Source organism: Salmo trutta, chromosome 1 (assembly GCF_901001165.1).
Source record: "Salmo trutta chromosome 1, fSalTru1.1, whole genome shotgun sequence".
NCBI lineage: Eukaryota > Metazoa > Chordata > Actinopteri > Salmoniformes > Salmonidae > Salmo > Salmo trutta.
The window spans coordinates 67,558,546-67,585,854 of NC_042957.1; the positions used below are offsets into that span (position 1 = coordinate 67,558,546).

Here is a 27,309-nt window from a genome sequence, read left to right on the forward strand (position 1 = left end):
TTCACCTCTATGTCTGGGAGTAGAGGATATGTTATGTGGTGAACCATTCACCTCTATGTCTGGGAGTAGAGGATATGTTATGTGGTGAACCATTCACCTCTATGTCTGGGAGTAGAGGATATGTTATGTGGTGAACCATTCACCTCTATGTCTGGGAGTAGAGGATATGTTATGTGGTGAACCATTCACCTCTATGTCTGGGAGTAGAGGATATATTATGTGGTGAACCATTCACCTCTATGTCTGGGAGTAGAGGATATGTTATGTGGTGAACCATTCACCTCTATGTCTGGGAGTAGAGGATATGTTATGTGGTGAACCATTCACCTCTATGTCTGGGAGTAGAGGATATATTATGTGGTGAACCATTCACCTCTATGTCTGGGAGTAGAGGATATGTTATGTGGTGAACCATTCACCTCTATGTCTGGGAGTAGAGGATATGTTATGTGGTGAACCATTCACCTCTATGTCTGGGAGTAGAGGATATATTATGTGGTGAACCATTCACCTCTATGTCTGGGAGTAGAGGATATGTTATGTACTGAACAGTGGTGGAACAAATACCCAGTGTCATACTTGAGTGAAAGTAAAGAAACCTTTATAGAAAATGACTCAAGTAAAGGTGAAAGCCACCCAGTAAAATACTACTTGAGTAAAAGTAAAAGTATTTGGTTGGTTTTAAGTATACTTATTTATCAAAGGTAAATGTAATTGCTAAAATATAAATAATTTCACATTCCTTATATTAAGCAAACCAGACAGCACGATTTAAGTACTTTTGGGTGTCAGGGAAAATGTATGGAGTAAAATGTACATTATTTTCTTTAGGAATGTAGTGAAGTAAAAGTAATACAAAATATAAATAGTAAAGTACAAATACCTAAAAATAACTACTTAAGTAGTACTTTAAAGTATTTTTACTTAAGTACTTTACACCACTGGTAGGGAACAATTCACCCTTTTCATGTCTGGGACTAGAGGATATGTTATGTAGTGAACCATTTACCTCTATCATGTCTGGGACTAGAGGATATGTTATGTAGTGAACCATTCACCTCTATCATGTCTGGGACTAGAGGATATGTTATGTAGTGAAACATTCTGGGAGTAGGGAGTCTAGTGTTACACACATCACCTGATCCCAGGTTGCACATAGAAAGCATCAATAGAGTTAGAAGTCATTATTGTCACACACTCTGGTTTGTTATGTTTACCTGCCTATAGTCTCACTAATAAAGGGTCACAACAGTGTGAACTAACTTTGAAAAGTTGATGGCGTGGTTGTTGTAGCATACTATTCCAGTTGTACTTGAAGTGACTGTCTTTGAATGACAAACCCACAAATGAATGCTCAGAAAATAATTGTGTTTTGTTTTTTAACCTCATTTATCCCTAACCTATGACTCTTTCACACACTGACATCCACAATTGCAACTGAAATAACTTCAGGTCTTGATTCTCTGTATGTTACGACGTAATTTCTTGGTTTAGTAGGCCCTCCTCGTTTTCCTATTGGTGGAGAGATTTTACTCTGTTTGTTCAGAACCTAGCAGTAAAGTAGGCCTACCTTGTAGTCCTATTGGTGGAGAGGTTCTGGAGCAGACACCACTGTGGTATAGACATACTGCATATTTCCTGTTATTTGAAGGCTCAGTTAGTTGTGATGTGAAGCTCTTGTTGTTTTAGCACGATGTCTGCACTCTGTCTGTGTTGTGCAATCTTCCTCTGTCTCCTTTGCTGCACCCTGGCTGAGAAAGGTGAGTGGTGTTGATTTTAGTTTTCTATTGGGGGGTGGACATCCTTTTGAGTTCATGGAAAGGGGTGTTTTTTTATTTAACATTTAATCTAGTCAATTTTACATTTAAAATATATTATGTACAGTCGACTCCTGATAAGTGCACTTTGAATAAGTACAATACAGTTTTCCAGTCACATTTCAATTACATGATTTTTAATAGCTTGCACAACAGTCCCAAGCCATTGCCTTTTCCAGGAGTCCACTGTAATCTAGAGTCCACTGCAATCTAGAGTTGCAATATCATAGATATACAAGATGCTGTTTTCAAGTCATTTACTTTTCAAGTGTAATATTCAAATGAGAGTAGTAGATGGTTCCTTGTATTAATAATCAATTTCCAGAAATAGACCCTGACTTGTGTGAAACTAGTTTTGGGTAGTGAAGATCTCCTTAACTGGTTGGTATTGGTTTATCCTTAAAACAGAAGATCTGACATATATGTTGTGTTTTTCTTCCATTCTCCCATCTGCTCATGAAAGGGAGCAAGGGACTGCTGGTCCGAAAGCAGGAGGGAGACACTATGACCATCCACTGCAGCACCTCTCTGCCAGACCAAGAAAACCTGAGTGTGTACATGCGCTGGACAAAAGAGATTGAAGTCCTCTACTTTTACCAGGCAACAAAAAAATTAACCCTCCATGAGAGGTTCAAACTCAGATTGATGACTAATGAAAGACTCAACAAAATGGACATCACCATCACAAACCTGACCATAGAGGACTCTGGGGCCTACTGGTGTGTGTATAGTGTTTATAAGACACACAAGAATGAGAAGACTGAGGGGGAAGGAGCTGTTTTGCTGGTGGTGAATGGTGAGTGTCTCAGCCAGTCCAGATTCGTTCCCTAACCCTCCATTTGGCACTTACTGCACCCTTCAATGTTCAAGTTTTTTGTGGTCATATGCACAAGTACAGAGAAATGCTTAACTTGCTAGCCTTATCCTACAGTGCAGCATTCAATATCAAAATAGTATATCTAATAAGAAATTAAATAGAAAACAACATGAGAAATAAGGTAGGGAGCTAGATAAATAGATATGAATGGAAATCAGTAATCCATGAACAGCAGTGTAGTGGTAGTAATACATCTAATACAAAGGGGGATAAGTAGTTGTTAACCATTGACAGTCTTATGGCCAGGGGACAGAAGCTGTTTAGGAGTCTGTTGGTCTGAGCCTTGATGGACCGGTACCGTCTGCCGGACGGCAATTTTTCTGGCCTTTCTCGGACACTGCCTGGCATGTACATCCTGGATCCAGATCTGTACTTTGGAAGCTGCTCCACTGGTTATACCTGTCCAGTTCCTTCAGATCTGCAAATATTGAAGGGTAATGGGGTCAAGAGGAGGGTTAGGGAATGATTCAGGACCATTGTCTTAATGTGATCTCTGAGCGGTGCAGTCTCATAGGAACTAATCCTAACTTGAGCTACAAGGCTGTAACTTCTAAACAAGTTTAAATTGGTCAATTTGTTTAGTTGTATTGTACTGAACTGAATTGAAAAATGTGTGCTACCCTGGTGTGTTGCTGTGCCACAGATGAGGAGTGTGACCAGAATGATGCGTCCTCAGGGCTAGGAATGTCCTGGTATCTGGTCCTGGTCTCAGCTGTCACTGCTGGCTCTGTGCTTCTCCTGAGTCTGCTCATCCTCTTCATCTGGGTCATCCCCAGGGTAAGTACTACAGCAACGTGTGTGTGTGTGTGTGTGTGTATGTGTGTGTGTGTGTGTGTGCCCACATAAAAAAATACTGCAGTTTACTATAGAATACTACAGTAGTTACTATAGAATTCTGTAGTAAACTGTAGTATACTGTACAATACTATACACTGTAGTATCCCTCGATCATGTGTAGTACTTACCATATAATGTTGTAGTATACTGTAAAATACTATAATAAATACTGCAGTATTATCTGAAAAAAACCTGGGTAAATACTACAGTATTGTCCTCAAAAACACTACAGTCTGCAAAAACACTAGACTTTAACGATAGTAAATACTACAGTATTTAATTTGCATATACCCTGCCCATTACCCTCCCCCTATCCACATTTGTGCTAGGTTAGTTCAGAGCTTCTGCTTTTTTCTATATCTTTTCAGACCCCAGTCCTACCTACCTACCTACCTACAGGTTATGGAAAATGTTCTCTTTTAGTATTTCTCCAGTAGGTTTCCTCAAGGAAAAAGCCTCTACTTCTATGTCAAAGATAATAAAACTAAAATACTATAGTAAATACTAGAGTAATATCCGCAATAGCACAACAGTAAATACTACAGTATATTACAGTCCGCAAAAACACGACAGTAAATACTACAGTATACAATCCGCAAGCACACTGCTGTAAATACTACAGTAAATACTACAGTATACACAGTATACATTATATAACTGTATTATATAATACAGTTCATTTACATCATTATTTTTACTATAGTTAACTGTAAATACTAAAGTATACTACAGTAAATACTACTTCAGTCCGCAAAAACACTACAGTAAATACTATAGTATAACATAGTTTTCTTTTACGACAGCATTTATACTATAGTTAACTGTAAATACTACAGTGAATACTACTTTAGTCCACAAAAACACTACAGTGAATACTACAGTATTTATATCACAGTATACTATAGTATTTTTTCATGTGGGTGGGGGTGTGTGTGTGTGTGTGCGTGTCTGTAGGTGTTTAAGCTTGTGAATCTGTGTGCAGGTGTTTGAGTTTGTGTGTCGGGCGGCAAGATTGCCACCTCAGCACTGTCTCCACTTACTTGTCTTTGGTAGGGAAATGCACAGTTTAACTTCAGCCTTTTGCTTTGACTCATATATGTAAACCTGATGGAATCTGTTGGGGAAGTTGTATTATCAGTACTGTAACAACATATTTGACAGGAAATAGCTCCTTATACTAGACATGTTCCGTGGTATTGTTTAATTTGATCTACATTGATCGTATTTCATGAGTTGTGTTATGAACTGCTTCTGGGGTCTTGCGCAAATTCTGCCCCTGCTTATTCCGTCTCATCTTACTGTGTGTGTGTGTGTGTGTGTGTGTGTGTGTGTGTGTGTGTGTGTGTGTGTGTGTGTGTGTACAGTATATATGCAATTTTTTTTACATTTGCAATGTGTTGATGATAATGTTAGTTCAATTAATTTCAATTCCATACAAAAGATATTTACTGAAACACAAGACCACTTCTGATCCCTCCCCCTTCTAAAGACACGGGTGACAGGTAGCCTAGAGGTTAAGAGCGTTGGGCCAGTAACTGAAAGGGTGCTGGTTAGAATCCCCGAGCAGACTAGGTGAAAAATGTGTTGCTGTGCTCTTGAGCAAGGCACTTAACCCTAATTGCTCCTGTAAGTCGCTCTGGAAAAGAGTGTCAGTTAAATGTTGTTAATAACATAGCGTACTAACAGTACCTTATCTGACCAGTATCTCTTGTCTTCCCAGTTAAAGGCATGGCGTGCAACGATTAGACCAACACCGGTCAGGACTAACGATGTCTATGAAGACATGCGCACCACCATCAGACGTGCACACCCCCCTCAGATGGGTTATTAGTGATGTTGCACGGCAGCCATCTTTACTTTGGGCACCACCTTCAGACAGGATGTTACAGATGTTGCATGGCAGCCATCTTTAATTTGGGCACGACCTTCAGACAGGTTGTTACTGATGATGCACGGCAGCCATCTTTAATTTGGGTCCAAATGGAGGCTCATGTCAGCTGACTAGGAGACAATTGTGTCAACATACTGCAATACATGATGTCAACGAAGGACTTTGAAAGTTATAATCTCAGGTAGTGTTTAATAGCAAGGGCTTGCATCAATGATGTACACTTATGTCAGTCATTCAACCTCAAAGTAAGCTACCTATATACTGTAGCTACTTAAGTAAGTACACAGCATTGTATGTGACTGACATCACACACTGTAAATAGTTGTTCATACAGAGGTTTTTTATGGTCCTTGACCCTGACACAGCAGGTAGAATTTGAGTCTTGTAATTACAACCACAAATTATCTTGAAACTAGCACTGATTGCTGTGCATGGAATTTCAATGTCTTTAGCTGTACATTCTATTTTTCTTTATAGATTGACAATATCTCTTTTAACCATTTTTAAATGTTGAATTGATTCTCTATTGTATATATTATTTTACATATTTGATGGCATTGGGCCTATGCCTATTTTTCAGGCGCCAGGCAACTTTTACTGCTATTTTATTGTAATACTTTTGCATTCTTTAGTTCCTGTACCACTCATGTTGTTCCTGTAATGATAGTCTACAAAAAAATGATAAATGAGTCATAAGACTAACAGTTCCGTTTCTGTGGTCATTGTGGCGTCTCATGTTTTTCACAACAGTTTTGGGATGTTTGCATTTTAAGAACTCACATCAGCAGGGCTCGTCTGTCTAAAGGAAAACGACTGTATTTTTTAGATTTGCTGGACAGGCTGGGGTTGGTCGGTCCGGTAATGATGTCACCTTACAGCACTTACTGTATGGCCCACTAGCTAGCTGGGATCTAATCACAGATCTACCACTTTACTAAATACAGTTTTTCCCTTCCATTTACTCCTGTCTCTCTCATTAAATCACAAAAATAGGAAAAGGAGTGGAATCTCACTCTCCTTAAAAAAACAGTATTCTGAAAGCCTGGATGACTATCAGTCAATGAGTCCACCTACTGACTCATTAACACAAATGTTATACTGCATTACGATTATACTAAAGTGTGTTAATGCAGAATAATTTTCAGTGGAGTGTCATTCTACAACAACTTAATAGCTGAGTTCAGGGTTTCCAATAGAGCAGTGGTCCTCAACCCCTGGTCTGTGGACCACCACTGTTCCCTGAGATGTTAGTGACTGGTCCCTCAGATGGTTGTCTGACACAAATTAAGTTTGACCTAGTCTATGTTAATCAAAGCATCCTTGGAGGAGGATGGGGAGGGGGAGAGGAGCCATTGCTTGCTCAGTCTCTGAGACAAAAAGTTTAAGAATCGTTACATCTAGAGACTTGTTACATCTAAAGCCTTGCAAGGCAGTTTTTCCATGAGTCAAAAGGCAAGGGCCTAAATGTCACACTGTTTGTCACTAAAGCATGCACAGTGGAGGTGCATGTTGTTTTCATTGTACACATCACGTACGTGTGGTGAAAGTTTGGTTGAAGCTGTGAGTTTCTTCCGCTGTGGACGGGAGAAGTGTTGAAGTGTTTTTATACAGTGCAGCAAGTGTACCGTGTATGTGCAGAGGTGTGTGTGTGTGTGTGTGTCTTTGTGTGATGGTAGTGGTATGTGTGTGTTTGTGTGCTCATGGAGATGGCATAGAGACGAGACTAAGAGACTTCCTGCCTTTGTGCACGTGTGTTGGTGCAGCGGGTGGTCGAAACTGCAAGCAGAGAGGAAGTCAAGACCCCCGTTTACAGGAATACAACATGGGTTACGCTTGCTTACCCACACGACCATGATGTTGACTAACTTGATTAAAGGTCAATAGTCATAACCTTCACCACAAACTGGCCAAGTAACTTTTTCACTCAGTCCCTGCTGATGCTTACAGTGATTTCAATCCATCATATTTCTCAGGACATTTTCACGTACTTCAATTTCTGAAAAAACAAACATTCTTTATATTATGTGTTACACTCACAACCAGTAATTTCCTGTTTAGCTGTAACATTGCTGATTCTGAAGTATGGGCCTGTACGTCAATTCAAAAGAAGTTCCATATGACGTCAATCACTTTCTGACTGTACTCCTTTAATTTGTTTGCCCATAGAGTAAGGGCTCAGAAAGGGACTTTCTCGACCTGAATGCCAAAACATTAAAAGTTGACCCATTTTGCATTCCCCACCCTACCATGAGACATCCATGTCTTCATCACTGTACTGTTGAGTTTGATATCATTTGAAAGCTTACAAACAGGCTTGTCAAACTGTAAAAAAGGGGTCAACTTTGAGCACCTCTATCCTGAATGTTTTGGCATTCAGGTCCAAACTGTCACTTTCTGACCACTTCCACCATGGCCAAACATGTATGAAACGATGTGTTCAAATCCAAAGGGGTGCAGACACAAAGTGATTAAAGTCATATGGACCGACCCAGAAGACATTCTCACGAGGAAAAAAACAAGAATGTATGTACTGTGTAAGTGCTCTGTCGAGAGATTTTGTGACAGCTCATTGTGTAAACGTTGTTTCAACGAGTGTCACGACTTTTCATTTTCCATTGGTTTTGTCTGTTTCCCACACACCTGGTTTTCATTTCCCAATTACTGGTCATGTATTTAACCCTCTGTTTCCCCCATGTCTTTGTGTGTGATTGTTTATTGTTAAGGTCGGTATGTTTCCGGCTGTTTTTTTTCTGGGTGCTGTGTTCACCCGTGTTGTGTGGCAACCATTATTGTTCGCACATTGGTTTTGTTAATTTGTGCTATTTTCTCAAGTAAAGTGCGTTGTTCACTCATCTCTGCTCTCCTGCGCCTGACTTCATGCACCAGCTACACCCACCACCTGACAACGAGGCTGCAGCACCCACAACATTACACCTACTTTTTTGTGATGTCTCATCGAACCTCAACCCTGGACTGATGGAAGAAAAGTCCCAAAAATTCCTCAATGTAAAGTACTCCTCAAATTAAAGTACTTTTCATTATTATTACTGTAGTTGTCCTCCAATGAGTCAAGATGACCTTCGATGATTCATTCAGATATCTGGTCTGGGTCTCAACATGGCCATTATGTAACGTTTTTCTCCTTGCCCTGTCAATTGGCTCTCTTAGGGTCCACATTGAACTGGCACATACAGAATGAATAGCTTGGCTGACAACACTAGTCAGTTGATGCGTCAGTCCAACACTGAAAGGGGGAAGGCTGAGCTGAACTACTGTACACTGAACAAAAATATAAACGCAACATGTAAAGTGTTGGTCCTGTTTTTCATGAGCTGCAATAAAAAAGGAGTATTTCTGTCTGTAGTAAAGCCCTTTTGTGGGGAAAAACTCATTCTGATCGGCTGGGCCTGGCTCCCCAGTGGGTGGGCCTATGCCCTCCCATGCCCACTTATGGCTGCACCCCTGCCCAGTCATGTGAAATCCATAGATTCGGGCATTATTTATTTATATTTATTTAAATTGACTGATTTACTTATATGAACTGTAACTCAGTAACATCTTTGAAATTAGTGCATGTTGCTTTCATATTTTGGATCAGTATACATGGGGCTGCATCTGACTGAGAGGATGTGGTTATAACAGCCTACATTATCTCTGGTGTGATCATACCAGTTTTATACTAGATGCAGTAACCTACATACAGTAATTTCAAAACATAGATGAGAAAGAATTGATAGGATTATCAGTTACGTTTGCAACTGATTGTTTTGTTTTGTATTAAAAGTACTGATCATGGGTGAGCAGGCAGGTCACCCGTGATACAAGTAAGTATTCAAAGTCCATCTATGTCTGAGGACTTCCGGAGCGGAGTATGTGAGCGGAGCAGAGCTGGAGCGAGGAGCTGAGCGTGCCCAATTTGCCTGGAGCGTGGAGCGACTTTCCCAAAGGCTGGAGCATCGGCCTTCTCACTGCTCCAATTTCACTCCAGTAGCGCTCACTTCACGAGCTCAGGGCATGCATTTGTAGTACTTGTGTGCTGCTTTAGCTCCTTGCTTTAGCGACTGTCATCTACTATGCTACATGTTTCATAAAGGAACGAGGTGGGTAGCTAGCTAAGTGTGTCATTGTAGCAAAAAAGAGAAAAAAGAAGAAACCCGCACACCGCTCTTGATGGTATCACTGTTCTTTAATAAGCTTTATGTATCGGCCACACGGCCTTAAACTTAAGCACGCTTTCTCAAAACACTGTTTCAGGCCTAGAAACCCAACAAAGAACTGGTACCCATTTTAAGCCCAAAAGCAAATTCTGTCCTATAGTTAACAACTCGATTAATACCTATTGTAGACTGGTCGAACAAGAAGCCATGTCAGTACATAGGAGAAAAACAAACCACATTCAGAAGAACCTCACCAGGACAGAAGAACAGGCACTTAATGAACTAATGAAAGATTCATCTTTGGTTATCAAACCTGCAGACAAGGGGGTTATTTTAGACTATGAAAAACACAAAGAGATTCAGAGACAACTCAGTAATGAACGTTTCTATAGAAAATGGATTGTTGATCCCACACAGGTGTTCCAATGGGAGATACACTCTAATCTGGAGCATTATTAAACACTAAATATGGTGTTTTGAACAACTTCAAAATTTGACGTTTGAGAAACATGGATGAATGTCTAATTCTGACATGAGACTGTGAGAGCTTGTAGGGGTGATACAGCTGCCCAGAGGGAAACACAGGTCAGCAGGCACCCTGACACAATACTGGTGCACTGGTCGCAATGTTAGCTACCGCCGGCGACATCGTGATACAGCTGCCCAGAGGGAAACACCTCAGGTCAGCAGGCACCCTGACACAATACTGGTACACTGGTCGCAATGTTAGCTACCGCCGGCGACATCGTGATACAGCTGCCCAGAGGGAAGCACCTCAGCCAGGTCAGCAGGCACATACTCCCACTCCTTTCGACACACCCAGTAACCTATACGAAGGTCGCCATATTGGACAGCAGCTACACATACTTGCTTCTTATTTTTACATTTTTTAAATACTTTGTTTTACATATTTGCTTCTATTCACCTAGGTTTTAGAAGTACACAGGATGTGAAATGTTTGTCCTTCAAGAAACGTCCACAAGAGGTCTCCTCAGATCAGAATAGCAGCACATTGTATGAGGTCGAGGATAATCATTTTCATCAAGTCTTATTTGCATGTTTGAATGACCCTGACAGTTGTACACTTTGATATGACTGACATAGCAGAATGATTGAATGAGCTACTGGCTGCATCCTTCATTAATCACCTGTTCATTGGGTCTTTTCACACATCTGTTGTAGCATAAGCACTAGAATTTTGACTTCAGCAAAACGTCTTTGCCGAAGTCTTTTCATACTAAAGTGATACTGTACATGAAAAGGATATTACAACTGTAGCCTATTTACAATCAAACACTGATGTGGATTCTTATTTTAAAGTGAGTAATGATCCACCCTACTGCCGTAAGCAATTGTTTGTTGACATGCTGTGATTTCTAAATGTATATTTTCTCAATGGGTTAGCCCACAGTGTAATCACTGTGAACTTTGACATAACTTCCTCTGATTACTGTGTACAGTATATTGCTCCAAGTCCCGCCTTCAGATTGGGCGTGCGTTGTTAGCGCAGGTGTGATTGTATCCATTCTACTTATCTAGAGATAGCCTGGCCTTGAGGTTAACTCCCTGTTGTCCGCGTTCGATCCTGATAAATTAAATAATTCACTAATTTACTTCAAGTCCACGAAGTTGCGGTTCCCCTGATTTCCCCCGCAGCCAGGTGTGTTCGGAAAGCTTAACGTTCCAGGATTGGGAGGAATAGGGAGAAAAGCGCGCACCGAGATACCTGTGAAACTACGGTTTTAAATGAGGATCTGATTGCCACGGACAACATCGAACACGTCGGAGACATTGCCTGGCTAAAATAACAACTAATATCGAGGCTTAAAGCAAGTCGTTTCTGTACGAAGGATCATCATGAAGAAATCAGGATATTCAGGTAGGTGTACCATTTGATGGAATATTTACTATGGATACTCCTGTTGTTGTTATTACTTTGCTGTAATGTTATTCTAACACTATACATTGTTATTTTGCAGTTGTCCATGTAAATGTGCACAGTATCAGCTTCAATTATGTAACTTTAGGATACTTGTAAATATGTAACTTTAGGTTACGTGTACGCGCGCGTGCGCGTAGGTTATCTGTGTTGAGGGAAAGTGAACGTGCCCCAGAGAGATACATGTACATGGGCATGCGATAATGATTCATTTTCCTGTACTCTAAAGGTCAGTTATGATTGCCACCAGGATCCCTGACTGAGTCACTAAGCTCCAACCACTTCACAGTATCCCACCATCCCACCTTAATTGTCTAACTGTTGAGTGATATACTGTTTCAACACATCTTGCTCTTCTATTGATTGTGATGAGTTATTAGATATTATAAACTGTGTGATTCGAGCCCTGAAATTCGATTGGTATGACAAACATTTATTTTTACTGCTGTAATTAAGTTGGTAACCAGTTTATAACAGCAATCAGGCACCTCAGGGGTTTGTGGTATATTATGGCCAATATACCACGGCTAAGGGGTGTTCTTATGCATGATGCAACGTGGAGTGCCTGGATACAGCCCTTAGCCGTGGTATATTGGCCATATACCACGAACCCCGAGGTGCCTGATTACTTAAAGGTAGTTGATCATCAAGTTACCCTTGTTGTGAATTTCTCCTTTCAAAGAGCCACACATGGAGCCAGGTGTGGCCATTTCTGTTAGTCTTTGACTAAACAATGTCTGACTATTGACAATAGTTAAGTCTGACTGTATTCTTGCTGTCAAATAATTCACAAGATGTTTGAAAACTTTGTCTGGAATGGCAAAGTACTAACAAGAGCCGTAAGTGAACCCACCTGACCGCTAATCTGTTGGTATAATGAGAGGTGCTTTTCAAGGTCTGGAGGTCACACAGTGGCCAAAGATACTTAATGAAAAGCTCAAGAAGAATATGATGTTTACTTGCAGTATGGTCTCTATGTATCATTATATGTAGATTAGAGATGAATAATACATTGATGTGGTAGAGTGTGTTTCCATTTGAGATAATGTTGTCTCTTGACAGTTTGGTTCCAAATACAGTTGATTGACAGGTTGATGGACCTCTCACCACTGCTTCCTCTCCACTGCCCTGCAGCAAGACAAGGTTTATGTCCTACAACACTATCTTTTTGTTTCGCCAATGGACGGATGTGTACATGTCATCTTCTCCATGTACTTACTATGACTGTGATATGTGGTCGTCCCAACTAGCTATCTTAAAATGAACGCATTAACTGTAAGTCACTCTGGATAAGAGTGTCTGCTAAATGAATAAAATGTGAAATGTAAATGTAATGTGGTCTACAATATACAGCCCTCATCAGATTACTTAATATCTGGTCTATAGGGGATGATGATTGGCTAACAGATCGTCTGCTCTGGTCCTAAATGTCTGCCGTCAGAATGTGTGCCAGTGAGGTGCCATACATGGGTGGTGGATTAGGAAAGTTACTCTCGAAGAGCCTTGGAGACAAGGTGTTATATCCATCCATCCATTCATCCATCCAGCCATGATACTCAGCATGGAGACAAGGTGTTATATCCATCCATCTGTCTATGATACACAGCATGGAGACAAGGTGTTATATCATTCTATCCATCCATCCATAATACTCAGCATGGAGACAAGGTGCTATATTCATCGATCCCTCCCTCCCTCCCTCCATCCATCCATGATACTCAGCATGGAGACGAGGTGTTATATTCATCCATCCATCCCTCCATGATACTCAGCATGGAGACGAGGTGTTATATTCATTCCAACCATCCATCCATAATACTCAGCATGGAGACAAGGTGCTATATTCATCCATCCATCCATCCATGGTACTCAGCATGGAGACGAGGTGTTATATTATTCCATCCATCCATCCATCCATAATACTCAGCATGGAGACGAGGTGTTATATCATTCCATCCATCTGTCTATGATACACAGCATGGAGACAAGGTGTTATATCATTCCATCCATCTGTCTATGATACTCAGCATGGAGACGAGGTGTTATATCATTCTATCCATCTGTCTATGATACTCAGCATGGAGACAAGGTGTTATATCCATCCATCCATCCATCTGTCTATGATACTCAGCATGGAGACGAGGTGTTATATCATTCCATCCATCTGTCTATGATACTCAGCATGGAGACGCGGTGTTATATCATTCCATCCATCTGTCTATGATACTCAGCATGGAGACAAGGTGTTATATCCATCCATCCATCCATCTGTCTATGATACTCAGCATGGAGACGAGGTGTTATATCATTCCATCCATCTGTCTATGATACTCAGCATGGAGACGCGGTGTTATATCATTCCATCCATCTGTCTATGATACTCAGCATGGAGACAAGGTGTTATATCCATCCATCCATCCATCTGTCTATGATACTCAGCATGGAGACGAGGTGTTATATTATTCCATCCATCCATCCATCCATCCCTAATACTCAGCATGGAGACGAGGTGTTATATCATTCCATCCATCTGTCTATGATACTCAGCATGGAGACGAGGTGTTATATTCATCCATCCATCCATCCATGGTACTCAGCATGGAGACGAGGTGTTATATTATTCCATCCATCCATCCATCCATAATTCTCAGCATGGAGACAAGGTGTTATATCATTCCATTCATCTGTCTATGATACACAGCATGGAGACAAGGTGTTATATCATTCTATCCATCTGTCTATGATACTCAGCATGGAGACAAGGTGTTATATCATTCTATCCATCTGTCTATGATACTCAGCATGGAGACGAGGTGTTATATCATTCCATCCATCTGTCTATGATACTCAGCATGGAGACAAGGTGTTATATCCATCCATCCATCCATCTGTCTATGATACTCAGCATGGAGACAAGGTGTTATATCCATCCATCCATCCATCTGTCTATGATACTCAGCATGGAGACGAGGTGTTATATAATTCCATCCATCTGTCTATGATACTCAGCATGGAGACGCGGTGTTATATCATTCCATCCATCTGTCTATGATACTCAGCATGGAGACAAGGTGTTATATCCATCCATCCATCCATCTGTCTATGATACTCAGCATGGAGACGAGGTGTTATATCATTCCATCCATCTGTCTATGATACTCAGCATGGAGACGCGGTGTTATATCATTCCATCCATCTGTCTATGATACTCAGCATGGAGACAAGGTGTTATATCCATCCATCCATCCATCTGTCTATGATACTCAGCATGGAGACGAGGTGTTATATTATTCCATCCATCCATCCATCCATCCCTAATACTCAGCATGGAGACGAGGTGTTATATCATTCCATCCATCTGTCTATGATACTCAGCATGGAGACGAGGTGTTATATTCATCCATCCATCCATCCATGGTACTCAGCATGGAGACGAGGTGTTATATTATTCCATCCATCCATCCATCCATAATTCTCAGCATGGAGACAAGGTGTTATATCATTCCATTCATCTGTCTATGATACACAGCATGGAGACAAGGTGTTATATCATTCTATCCATCTGTCTATGATACTCAGCATGGAGACAAGGTGTTATATCATTCTATCCATCTGTCTATGATACTCAGCATGGAGACGAGGTGTTATATCATTCCATCCATCTGTCTATGATACTCAGCATGGAGACAAGGTGTTATATCCATCCATCCATCCATCTGTCTATGATACTCAGCATGGAGACGAGGTGTTATATCATTCTATCCATCTGTCTATGATACTCAGCATGGAGACAAGGTGTTATATCATTCTATCCATCTGTCTATGATACTCAGCATGGAGACGAGGTGTTATATCATTCTATCCATCTGTCTATGATACTCAGCATGGAGACAAGGTGTTATATCCATCCATCCATCCATCTGTCTATGATACTCAGCATGGAGACGAGGTGTTATATTCATTCATCCATCCAGCCATGATACTCAGCATGGAGACAAGGTGTTATATCATTCCATCCATCTGTCTATGATACACAGCATGGAGACAAGGTGTTATATCATTCTATCCATCTGTCTATGATACTCAGCATGGAGACGAGGTGTTATATCATTCTATCCATCTGTCTATGATACACAGCATGGAGACAAGGTGTTATATCATTCTATCCATCTGTCTATGATACTCAGCATGGAGACGAGGTGTTATATCATTCTATCCATCTGTCTATGATACTCAGCATGGAGACAAGGTGTTATATCCATCCATCCATCCATCTGTCTATGATACTCAGCATGGTGACGAGGTGTTATATCATTCCATCCATCTGTCTATGATACTCAGCATGGAGACGAGGTGTTATATCATTCCATCCATCCATCCATGATACTCAGCATGGAGACGAGGTGTTATATCATTCCATCCATCCATCCATGATACTCAGCATGGAGACGAGGTGTTATATCATTCCATCCATCCATCCATGATACTCAGCATGGAGACGAGGTGTTATATCATTCCATCCATCCATGATACTCAGCATGGAGACGAGGTGTTATATCATTCCATCCATCCATCCATCCATCCATGATACTCAGCATGGAGACGAGGTGTTATATCATTCCATCCATCCATCCATCCATCCATGATACTCAGCATGGAGACGAGGTGTTATATCATTCCATCCATCCATGATACTCAGCATGGAGACGAGGTGTTATGTCATTCCATCCATCCATCCATCCATCCATGATACTCAGCATGGAGACGAGGTGTTATATCATTCCATCCATCCATCCATCCATCCATCCATCCATCCATCCATCCATCCATCCATCCATCCATGATACTCAGCATGGAGACGAGGTGTTATATCATTCCATCCATCCATCCATCCATCCATCCATCCATCCATCCATCCATCCATCCATCCATCCATGATACTCAGCATGGAGACAAGGTGTTATATCATTCCATCCATCCATCCATGATACTCAGCATGGAGACGAGGTGTTATATCATTCCATCCATCCATGATACTCAGCATGGAGACAAGGTGTTATATCATTCCATCCATCCATGATACTCAGCATGGAGACGAGGTGTTATATCATTCCATCCATCCATGATACTCAGCATGGAGACGAGGTGTTATATCCATCCATCCATCCATCCATCCATCCATCCATGATACTCAGCATGGAGACAATGTGCTATATCCATCCATCCATCCATCCATCCATGATACTCAGCATGGAGACAATGTGCTATATTCATCCATCCATCCATCCATGATACTCAGCATGGAGACGAGGTGTTATATTCATCCATCCGTGATACTCAGCATGGAGACGAGGTGTTATATTCATTCATCCATCCATGATACTCTGCATGGAGACAAGGTGTTATATCATTCCATCCATCTGTCTATGATACTCAGCATGGAGACAATGTGCTATATCCATCCATCCATCCATCCAGCCATTCATCCATGATACTCAGCATGGAGAAAAGGTGCTGTATTCATCCATCAATCCATCCATCCATCCATCCATGATAGTCAGCATGGAGAAAAGGTGTTGTATCCATCCATCCATAATACTCAGCATGGCTGGTCATTCTCCCTGTGTTGTCTCTCTCCCCTCCTGACTATGTTTAACCTCCATGTGTGAACACCTGCCTCTAGCCTGTATCTGTACGTAGCCTGTATCCAGCATCACGTTTCACCCTTAATGGTGGTTCACTCACTCACCCACTATTTCACCCTTAACGATTTCTCAGTCACTCACCCACTCTTTCACCCTTAATGGTGGCTCACTCACTCACCCACTTTTTCACCCTTAACGGTTACTCAGTCACTCACCCACTCTTTCACCCTTAACAGTTTCTCAGTCACTCACCCACTCTTTCACACTTAATGGTGTCTCACTCACTCACCCACTCCAAGAACACACTCTATTTGCTTTAACCTACAGCTTCCTTTCTCTGAGACTGCACCCCAAATGGCACCCTATTCCCTATATAGTGCACTACTTTTGACAGGGGCCCATAGGGGCTAGGCCATTTGGGGCGCAACCTGAGTCTCCACAGTCTCTAACCCTAAGCCCTTGGCTCTGTGCTGCTCTGTGTAGTGTACACAACCCATTCCTATTGAATGTCTCCTTTCCCAACAACTCCCTTCCCACAGTTTGCATCGGAGCAGGGAGTGCATGTCTGGTCATGCCGTCGTCATCTGTCCTGTTTGTCTCCCGCCGGAACATGTGCGGAGCTGCTGTCACATTCTGGGCATATTTGTTCAGCTCTGGAGACAGGATATTGACTAATAACAAAGACCATGGTGGTGGTGTTTGGAGAAGGTCGTCTTCATGATCAGTGTGGGGGTGTTTGGAGAAGGTCGTCTTCATGATCAGTGTGGGGGTATTTGGAGAAGGTCGTCTTCATGATCAGTGTGGGGTTGTTTGGAGAAGGTCGTCTTCATGATCAGTGTGGGGGTGTTTGGAGAAGGTCGTCTTCATGATCAGTGTGGGGGTGTTTGGAGAAGGTCGTCTTCATGATCAGTGTGGGGGTGTTTGGAGAAGGTCGTCTTCATGATCAGTGTGGGGGTGTTTGGAGAAGGTCGTCTTCATGATCAGTGTGGGGGTGTTTGGAGAAGGTCGTCTTCATGATCAGTGTGGGGGTATTTGGAGAAGGTCGTCTTCATGATCAGTGTGGGGGTATTTGGAGAAGGTCGTCTTCATGATCAGTGTGGGGGTGTTTGGAGAAGGTCGTCTTCATGATCAGTGTGGGGGTGTTTGGAGAAGGTCGTCTTCATGATCAGTGTGGGGGTGTTTGGAGAAGGTCGTCTTCATGATCAGTGTGGGGGTGTTTGGAGAAGGTCGTCTTCATGATCAGTGTGGGGGTGTTTGGAGAAGGTCGTCTTCATGATCAGTGTGGGGGTGCATTGAGAAGGTCGTCTTCATGATCAGTGTGGGGGTGTTTGGAGAAGGTCGTCTTCATGATCAGTGTGGGGCTGTTTGAAGAAGGTTGTCTTCATGATCAGTGTGGGGGTGTTTGGAGAAGGTCGTCTTCATGATCAGTGTGGGGGTGTTTGGAGAAGATTGTCTTCATGATCAGTGTGGGGGTTCTTTGAGAAGTTGTCTTCATGATCAGTGTGGGGGTGTTTGGAGAAGGTTGTCGTCATGATCATTGTGGGGGTGCTTTGAGAAGGTTGTCTTCATGATCAGTGTGGGGGTGTTTGGAGAAGGTTGTCTTCATGATCAGTGTGGGGGTGCTTGGAAAAGGTCGTCTTCATGATCAGTGTGGGGGTGCTTGGAGAAGGTCGTCTTCATGATCAGTGTGGGGGTGTTTGGAGAAGGTCGTCTTCATGATCAGTGTGGGGGTGCATTGAGAAGGTCGTCTTCATGATCAGTGTGGGGGTGCATGGAGAAGGTTGTCTTCATGATCAGTGTGGGGGTGTTTGGAGAAGGTCGTCTTCATGATCAGTGTGGGGGTGTTTGGAGTGGGCTACCATCAGACATGGGGGATTTGACATCAGAACTGAAACTGTGTGTGGAGATACTGTACAGGGATATGGGTCTGTGTGGGGATGGGATATAGATGGCGTGTGTGTGTGTCTGCATACTGAATACACACACACACTGTGAGCTGTATGTTTCTCTCAGTATTATTTTACAGTATTTTAGAATGTGTGTGTGTGTGTGTGTATGTGAGAGAGTGCAATGTGCATGTTTGTCTGACTGCATTCATCATAGACTGTAAATTAGGGTGTTCACTTCACACATGCTAGTGTCAATGTGTGAGTGTCTGACCCTGGTAGCTGAGCCCTGTATGTGGAGCTGCTCTCTGCCTTGTACGCCACTCCCTCAGCCTGGCGGATCAATCAGTAACCTGCACATGAATAACAACCACACAAAGAAGAGGCTAGGACACACACACACACACACACACACACACACACACACACACACACACACACACACACACACACACACACACACACACACACACACATGCACACCCACACACACACACACACACACAGGCTCATAATTTACAGAGCCCACAGCACTGATTTACTCATAATAGGGTATCGCTGGGTCTGGTATGCACTTTCAAGTCCAACCCCACACACACTACTACTACCTCTCTGACTTATTGCAAGCACCGCTCTGCATTATGGCTTTTAACATTGTTTAGACAGGCTTTGATTTGCTGTGTGTAAAGGTATTGTTAGATGGAACTTGAAAGTCAACCTATAAACTCTGTTGAGACACACTATTTGCCCTGTCATCTTGTCAAGTATGCCTAGGATGTCCAAACCATCAATTTGTGTGTGAGAGAGTCCTGTGTGAGAGAGGCCTGTGTGAGAGAGGCCTGTGTGAGAGAGGCCTGTGTGAGAGAGGCCTGTGTGAGAGAGGCCTGTGTGAGAGAGGCCTGTGTGAGAGAGGCCTGTGTGAGAGAGGCCTGTGTGAGAGAGGCCTGTGCTTTAATGGATTGTAGGTACTGTATGGAACAGGGAGAGGGATGAGATCACATGTTACGCATGTGTCTTTGGTGCTCTTCTGTCTGTCGGGCATCCATTATCTTATAACTCCCACACACACACACACACACACACACACACACACACTTCTTCGTCGTCTCCTTTGCCAGTGTCCTTTATCTTTAAGAGTTGGGGGGGATTTTAGGACACCTTTAGGTATAAAAAATAAAAAATCATTTGGCCTTACTTGTCATGATCGTCGTTGTAAGCATACTCAGACCAAAGCGCAGCGAGAAATCGGTTCGACATCTTTTTTTATTATGTGAACTGCACAAAAAACAATAAAGAATTCACAACCACTGAAGTTCATGCAGTGCTCACAGGCAACTACACAGAAACAAGGTCCCACAAAACACAGTGGGGAAATGGCTGCCTAAATATGAACCCAAATCAGAGACAACGACAAACAGCTGCCTCTGATTGGGAACCATACCAGGCCAACATAGAAACAAAACGCCTAGATAGGAACACCCCCCCTAGTCACACCCCGACCTAATCAAAATAGAGAATAAAAATGGCTCTCTATGGTCACGGCGTGACATTACTGCTATTAGCCAATAGAAACGCATTGAATAACAGATTCAGACATGAAACAACAGATAGTCAAAAAATAAATCAATCAGGAAATTATTTATTTATATTTTTTATCCATATTTTACAACCAAACTACTTCCATATATAGACTACCGGTCAAAAGTGTGCAAAGCTGTCATCAAGGCAAGTGGTGGCTATTTGTAGAATCTCAAATATATAATACATATGGATTTGTTTAACACTTTTTTGGTTACTACATTATTCCATATGTGTTATTTCATAGTTCTGATGTCTTCACTATTATTCAATGTAGAAAATAGTAAAAATAAAGAAAAACTCTTGAATGTGTAGGTGTTCTAAAAAATTTGACCAGTTGTGTACTTCCATAATTATTTTTAGCTGGTACCCAGCTACTTTCAGACGTGTCATGTGAGGCTTGTGGGTTTCTTAGAGCAAAACAACATGGGAAACTCACCTTTTCATAGAGGGGTCAAATTAGCCCAAACTGTTACAGACGCTACAGACAGAAGTTGGCAGATCGACGGTACCGACTTCAGATGAGTCCCATGGCGCTTTCTGGATGTCTCAAGGTCTGACAAACACCGCTGTAGCTAGGCCACCTTCCACCACAGATACGGATGTGGTGGATTGAGACGCAGCTCGTGCAACAAAAATGATATCTCTAGTTTAAACAGACGGATGTTGACGGGGATGTTATTATTATGCTGATGAGATGTCCGTGGGAGCCCAGACATGAACAGGGTTTAATGACGTAGTTTATCGTCACATCAGAAGGCCTGGTCAGCTTTAAGACTTCTTCTGGATGTTGAGTCTTGTATGGAGAAGAATAGATGACAGCTGAGCTACAATCCGTTTTTCATTCTCCCACTCTGAGAGACAGAGGGAATCTATCCTAGACTACGGCCAGGATTCAATCCGAGTCGTGTTGTAGATCACTTGACATTTACTGGTAATTTCCGACTGGGCTGACATCTGCACCGTTTACCGTAAATGTGAAAACATTGCCTTTAAATGCTGCATCGCTATCTCTATCTATACTGTATATAGTGTCCCTCCTTACCCCTGGTCCTGTGATCTACTCTACACACAGTACAGGCCCTAGTCTCCAATTCCTACCATATGCTGTGCTCTATACTGTATGGAGCCAGGTCTGAAGTGTCCACTCTGTGTTTATCTGGGACTCCAGACAGGAATGCAGCTCTGTGATGATAGCTGTCTGTCAGGGGTATGAGATGATGCCAGGGGAGGGGTTGACTGAGGAAGAGCTGTAACAGATTATGTTAGTGTCTTCTATAGTACATAGTGACACATACTGTATGAGGCCAAAAAGCTTTGTCCGTCTGTCTGTCTTTTTGTCCCGCTCTCTGTGTCTCACATATCTTTCCTGGTGTCGCACGCATGCATGCATACACACACTCACACAGACACACACACAGACACACACAGACACACAGACACACACACACACACACACACACACACACACACACACACACACACACACACACACACACACACACACACACACACACACACACACACACACACACACACACCCTTAAGGTTTTCAAGACCAGGATTGGAATGAATTGTTTAGTGCTCCCAATTCCACATTTTTTAATTCCGGGAAAAAAAACAAGCCAACACAAACAAACACAAAACAATATGTTACCCTCAAACCTTAGATGACCCTGTAGTTGATATACTGTAGATAGCCCCCTGGGTGAGTTTTGTTGAGTGAGAGAAAGGCTTGTTTTAAAAGTTTTCAGTCTTCGTAAAACCGGTTTTCAAGTTTAAAGGGGCATTATACTCTGAATAAAATTCTAAGTTTGTCAGATGTTTTCTAATGTCCAGATGCGTCCACATCCCATGCCATCGGCTGTGTAGATCCAACTACTGAATATGCCTCAACACCAAATGAATGGAAAATATGAGCACCACAAACCAGAAAACTAGACCTACAAGGAGCTTATCTTTTCCATTCATTTTAGATTGTGGAATGTAGCTCAATCTACACAACAGAAAGCCTGGATGTCAACTTATCCAGACAGAACACCACTTTTGGGTTATGAAAACATCTGACAAACGTAGATTTTGAGTGGAATGTCCCTTTAACAGCATGAGCTTTATCAGTGCTCACCGGTCTTATTGCCATTTAGAAATTAATCTGAGCCTGGTGCGGTCCAGAGTCACGGTCAGTACTATTCACAGTACTGTTCACAGTCTACTCGCGGTCAGTACTATTCACAGTACTGTTCACAGTCTACTCACGGTCAGTACTTTTCACAGTACTGTTCACAGTCTTCTCACGGTCAGTACTATTTACAGTACTGTTCACAGTACAGTTCACAGTCTACTCACGGTCAGTACTATTCACAGTACTGTTCCCAGTCTACTCACGGTCAGTACTATTCACAGTACAGTTCACAGTCTACTCACGGTCAGTGCTATTCACAGTACTGTTCACAGTCTACTCACGGTCAGTACTATTCACTGTACTATTCACAGTCTACTCACGGTCAGTACTATTCACAGTACTGTTCCCAGTCTACTCACGGTCAGTACTATTCACAGTACAGTTCACAGTCTACTCACGGTCAGTACTATTCACAGTACTGTTCACAGTCTACTCACGGTCAGTACTATTCACAGTACTGTTCACAGTCTACTCACGGTCAGTACTATTCACAGAACTGTTCACAGTCTACTCACGGTCAGTACTATGCACAGTACTGTTCACAGTCTACTCACGGTCAGTACTATTCACAGTCTACTCACGGTCAGTACTATTCACTGTCAATACTATTCACGGTCAGTACTATTCACAGAACTATTCACAGTCTACTCACGGTCAGTACTATTCACGGTCAGTACTATTCACAGTACTGTTCACAGTCTACTCACGGTCAGTACTATTCACAGTACAGTTCACAGTCTACTCACGGTCAGTACTATTCACAGTACAGTTCACAGTCTACTCACGGTCAGTACTATTCACAGTACTGGTCACAGTCTACTCACGGTCAGTACTATTCACAGAACTGTTCACAGTCTACTCACGGTCAGTACTATTCACAGTACTGTTCACAGTCTACTCACGGTCAGTACTATTCACAGTACTGGTCACAGTCTACTCACGGTCAGTACTATTCACAGAACTGTTCACAGTCTACTCACGGTCAGTACTATTCACAGTACTGTTCACAGTCTACTCACGGTCAGTACTATTCACAGAACTGTTCACAGTCTACTCACGGTCAGTACTATTCACAGTACTGTTCACAGTCTACTCACGGTCAGTACTATTCACAGAACTGTTCACAGTCTACTCATGGTCAGTACTATTCACAGAACTGTTCACAGTCTACTCACGGTCAGTGCTATTCACAGTCTACTCACGGTCAGTACTATTCACTGTCAGTACTATTCACGGTCAGTACTATTCACGTTCAGTACTATTCACAGAACTATTCACAGTCTACTCACGGTCAGTACTATTCACAGTACTATTCACAGTCTACTCACGGTCAGTACTATTCACAGTACTATTCACAGTCTACTCACGGTCAGTACTATTCACAGTACTGTTCACAGTCTACTCACGGTCAGTACTATTCACAGAACTGTTCACAGTCTACTCACGGTCAGTGCTATTCACAGTACTGTTCACAGTCTACTCACGGTCAGTACTATTCACAGTACAGTTCACAGTCTACTCACGGTCAGTACCATTCTGTGTGGTCATTACTCAAGGTAGGAGACTTCCAGGTAAAGACCTTATCTGGGCTCTGTGGGCTGTGAAAACACATGAAAAATGACCATCTCTCCAGTCAATTCCCCGCTGGTTGTCCATTCCCAGCCTCTGTTTCACAGGCCAGTTGTGAAACTGTGTAAACTCTGAGTGGTGTTTGCAGCATACTCTGAACATGTGTAATGAGGGCCATAAAAACACAATGGGTCAGATGGATGAGTTGGGGGGGAGGAAGGAGGGAGGGATGGATGGGGGGATGGGGGAGGGTTGGGGGGAGGAAGGAGGGGGGATGGGGGAAAGGAGGGAGGATGTAGGGGGATGAGGGAAGGGGGGATGGATCATGCTCAACTCTGCCCTCCTGCTCAAACAGGGACTAGCCTTCTTTACAAATATAGTCAAGAAGGATCAAAGCCCATTGAGGTGTGTGTGTTTGTATGTGTGTGTGCTTGTGTGAACGTGTGTGCTAGTGTGAACGTGTACTACAGGGTCACAGGGTTTAAAGTGCAGGAGGCGGGCCCTCTCCCCCCAATCCTCTTGGTTTCTCTCCTCAGTCCTCTAGAACCAATAACTCATAATTTCACATGTTTGACGAGACCTACACTTGACCGGTCAGATCACTCAATCACACTACACACTGATTGTTCTGAAAGCACTACTATTCAGACACTTCAGTTCACTAATAACAAAGGAAGTACCAAAGGAAGCTTTATTGTTCATATGAAAATGCTTCATGTATAACCGTCAGGGGAAGAAATGTGGTTAAGCTGTTGTGAAACAGTGTGTGGTATTTGTGTGTTAAACTTTACCACCTAGCCCTGATTTATTTATTTTACCTTTATTTAACTAGGCAAGTCAGTTAAGAACAAATTCTTATTTTCAATGACAGCCTAGGAACAGTGGATTAACTGCCTGTTCAGGGGCAGAACGACAGATTTGTACCTTGTCAGCTCAGGGATTTGAACTTGCAACCTAGGTTACTAGTCCAACGCTCTAACCACCAGGCTACACTGCCGCCCCTGATACGTGGTTGTTGAATCCTATGTGACGTCTAAGAGGGAGTCAACAGCCATGTGGCAGGGCTATTTACCACCATGAAACCTACATACCACCATCATAAACCTGACATATTGTAACTGATTTGTAGCAGTCCTTCAGAGTTAAGAGGGCCATTCTAGCTTTGTGTGAGGAGATTCACATGACACCTGTATGAGGTCACACCTGTCTCTGAGTAGAGTTGTGGAGAAACACACCTGTCTCTGTGTGGTTGTGGAGAAGGCCACACCTGTCTCTTTGTGTGGTTGTGGAGAAAGCCACACCTGTCTCTCTGTCTGGTTGTGGAGAAGGCCACACCTGTCTCTCTGTGTGGTTGTGGAGAAGGCCACACCTGTCTCTCTGTGTGGTTGTGGAGAAGGCCACACGTGTCTCTCTGTGTGGTTGTGGAGAAGGCCACACCTGTCTCTCTGTGTGGTGTGGAGAAGACCACACATGTCTCTCTGTGTGGTTGTGGAGAAGGCCGCACCTGTCTCTCTGTTTTGTTGTGGAGAAGGCCACAACTGTAACTCTGTTTTGTTGTGGAGAAGGCCACACATGTCTCTCTGTGTGGTTGTGGAGAAGGCCACACCTGTCTCTCTGTGTGGTGTGGAGAAGACCACACATGTCTCTCTGTGTGGTTGTGGAGAAGGCCGCACCTGTCTCTCTGTTTTGTTGTGGAGAAGGCCACAACTGTAACTCTGTTTTGTTGTGGAGAAGGCCACAACTGTAACTCTGTTTTGTTGTGGAGAAGGCCACACGTGTCTCTCTGTGTGGTTGTGGTGAAGGCCACACGTGTCTCTCTGTGTGGTTGTGGAGAAGGCCACACCTGTCTCTCTGTGTGGTGTGGAGAAGACCACACATGTCTCTCTGTGTGGTTGTGGAGAAGGCCGCACCTGTCTCTCTGTTTTGTTGTGGAGAAGGCCACAACTGTAACTCTGTTTTGTTGTGGAGAAGGCCACAACTGTAACTCTGTTTTGTTGTGGAGAAGGCCACACGTGTCTCTCTGTGTGGTTGTGGTGAAGGCCACACGTGTCTCTCTGTGTGGTTGTGGAGAAGGCCACACCTGTCTCTCTGTGTGGTGTGGAGAAGACCACACATGTCTCTCTGTGTGGTTGTGGAGAAGGCCGCACCTGTCTCTCTGTTTTGTTGTGGAGAAGGCCACACCTGTCTCTCTGTGTGGTTGTAGAGAAGGCCACACCTGTCTCTGTGTGTGGTTGTGGAGAAGGCCACACCTGTCTCTGTGTGTGGTTGTGGAGAAGGCCACACCTGTCTCTCTGTGTTGTTGTGGAGAAGGCCACACCTGTCTCTCTGTGTGGTTGTAGAGAAGGCCACACCTGTCTATCTATTTTGTTGTGGAGAAGGCCACACCTGTCTCTCTGTGTGGTTGTTTTGTGTGTGGAGCTATAGAGGGCCCTGTAGCGCTTCACTCACCTGTTCAGTCTTGTCCCGGGCTTTTCAACAACACACACTCTCTCACACACACATCTCCTTTGTTCTGACAGCACTGTGGGTTCTGCTCTGGGGTTGCTCACACTTTTATTTTCCATTCAGGCTTTACAGGAGTTGATGATTGGCTCAAACACTGTTGTACTCTGCCAGTGTACCTATGATCTGTCTGTCCACTCCCTAAACTCAGTGGGACTCCTATAGCTACTGGCAGCATTAACTTTTATTATGCCATATCGGTTTGGTTGTTGCATGTTTTTTTCTGTTTAACATATTCTGAATGTCAAATTGATGCCGTATATTGTTGGCTGTTTTGTAGTCCTTAGGCCTACTTGTGTTACGCTGTCCCACAAAGTTTGGATGCGATATTTATCTATTTGATAGTTTTTGTATTGCATACATGTTTTATTAATGTCTTATCTATTTGTTTGTTGTTGTAGTACGTATTTAGCTGTCTCTAGTTATCTG

The 27,309-nt window shown here is 42.8% G+C and overlaps 2 protein-coding genes and 1 non-coding gene across 4 annotated transcripts in view; all 3 read left to right on the top strand.

Moving 5' to 3' along the window:
- The first annotated feature begins 1,535 nt into the window (after positions 1 to 1,535).
- Positions 1,536 to 8,274, top strand: LOC115205978 (uncharacterized). Its single transcript, XM_029772451.1, has 4 exons — positions 1,536 to 1,760; positions 2,281 to 2,613; positions 3,338 to 3,471; positions 5,252 to 8,274. The coding sequence occupies exons 1-4, from the start codon at positions 1,694 to 1,696 to the stop codon at positions 5,360 to 5,362; spliced, it is 645 nt and encodes a 214-aa protein (XP_029628311.1). The 5' UTR covers positions 1,536 to 1,693; the 3' UTR covers positions 5,363 to 8,274.
- LOC115147399 (U7 small nuclear RNA) lies at positions 3,939 to 3,991 on the top strand. Its single transcript, XR_003866325.1, has one exon. It is a non-coding gene; the product is annotated as a U7 small nuclear RNA (small nuclear RNA).
- A 2,830-nt stretch (positions 8,275 to 11,104) lies between the features above and the next one.
- Positions 11,105 to 27,309, top strand: part of LOC115205984 (septin-9) — a 134,015-nt gene continuing 117,810 nt past the window's right edge. Inside the window, exon 1 of one of the 2 annotated variants that reach the window (XM_029772498.1) lies at positions 11,105 to 11,458. In XM_029772498.1, the coding sequence (XP_029628358.1) occupies positions 11,437 to 11,458 (22 nt within the window). In that variant the 5' untranslated portion in view covers positions 11,105 to 11,436. The remainder of the gene's footprint in view (positions 11,459 to 27,309) is intronic. The other variant, XM_029772463.1, reaches the window with a different exon arrangement.

Excerpts from the sequence above, each read along its gene's own strand:
- LOC115205978 (XM_029772451.1), top strand. The coding sequence starts at position 1,694 with ATGTCTGCACTCTGTCTGTGTTGTGCAATCTTCCTCTGTCTCCTTTGC. Across the intron at positions 2,614-3,337 it reads TGTTTTGCTGGTGGTGAATG|ATGAGGAGTGTGACCAGAAT; the intron begins GTGAGTGTCTCA and ends GCTGTGCCACAG. Across the intron at positions 3,472-5,251 it reads TCATCTGGGTCATCCCCAGG|TTAAAGGCATGGCGTGCAAC; the intron begins GTAAGTACTACA and ends TTGTCTTCCCAG.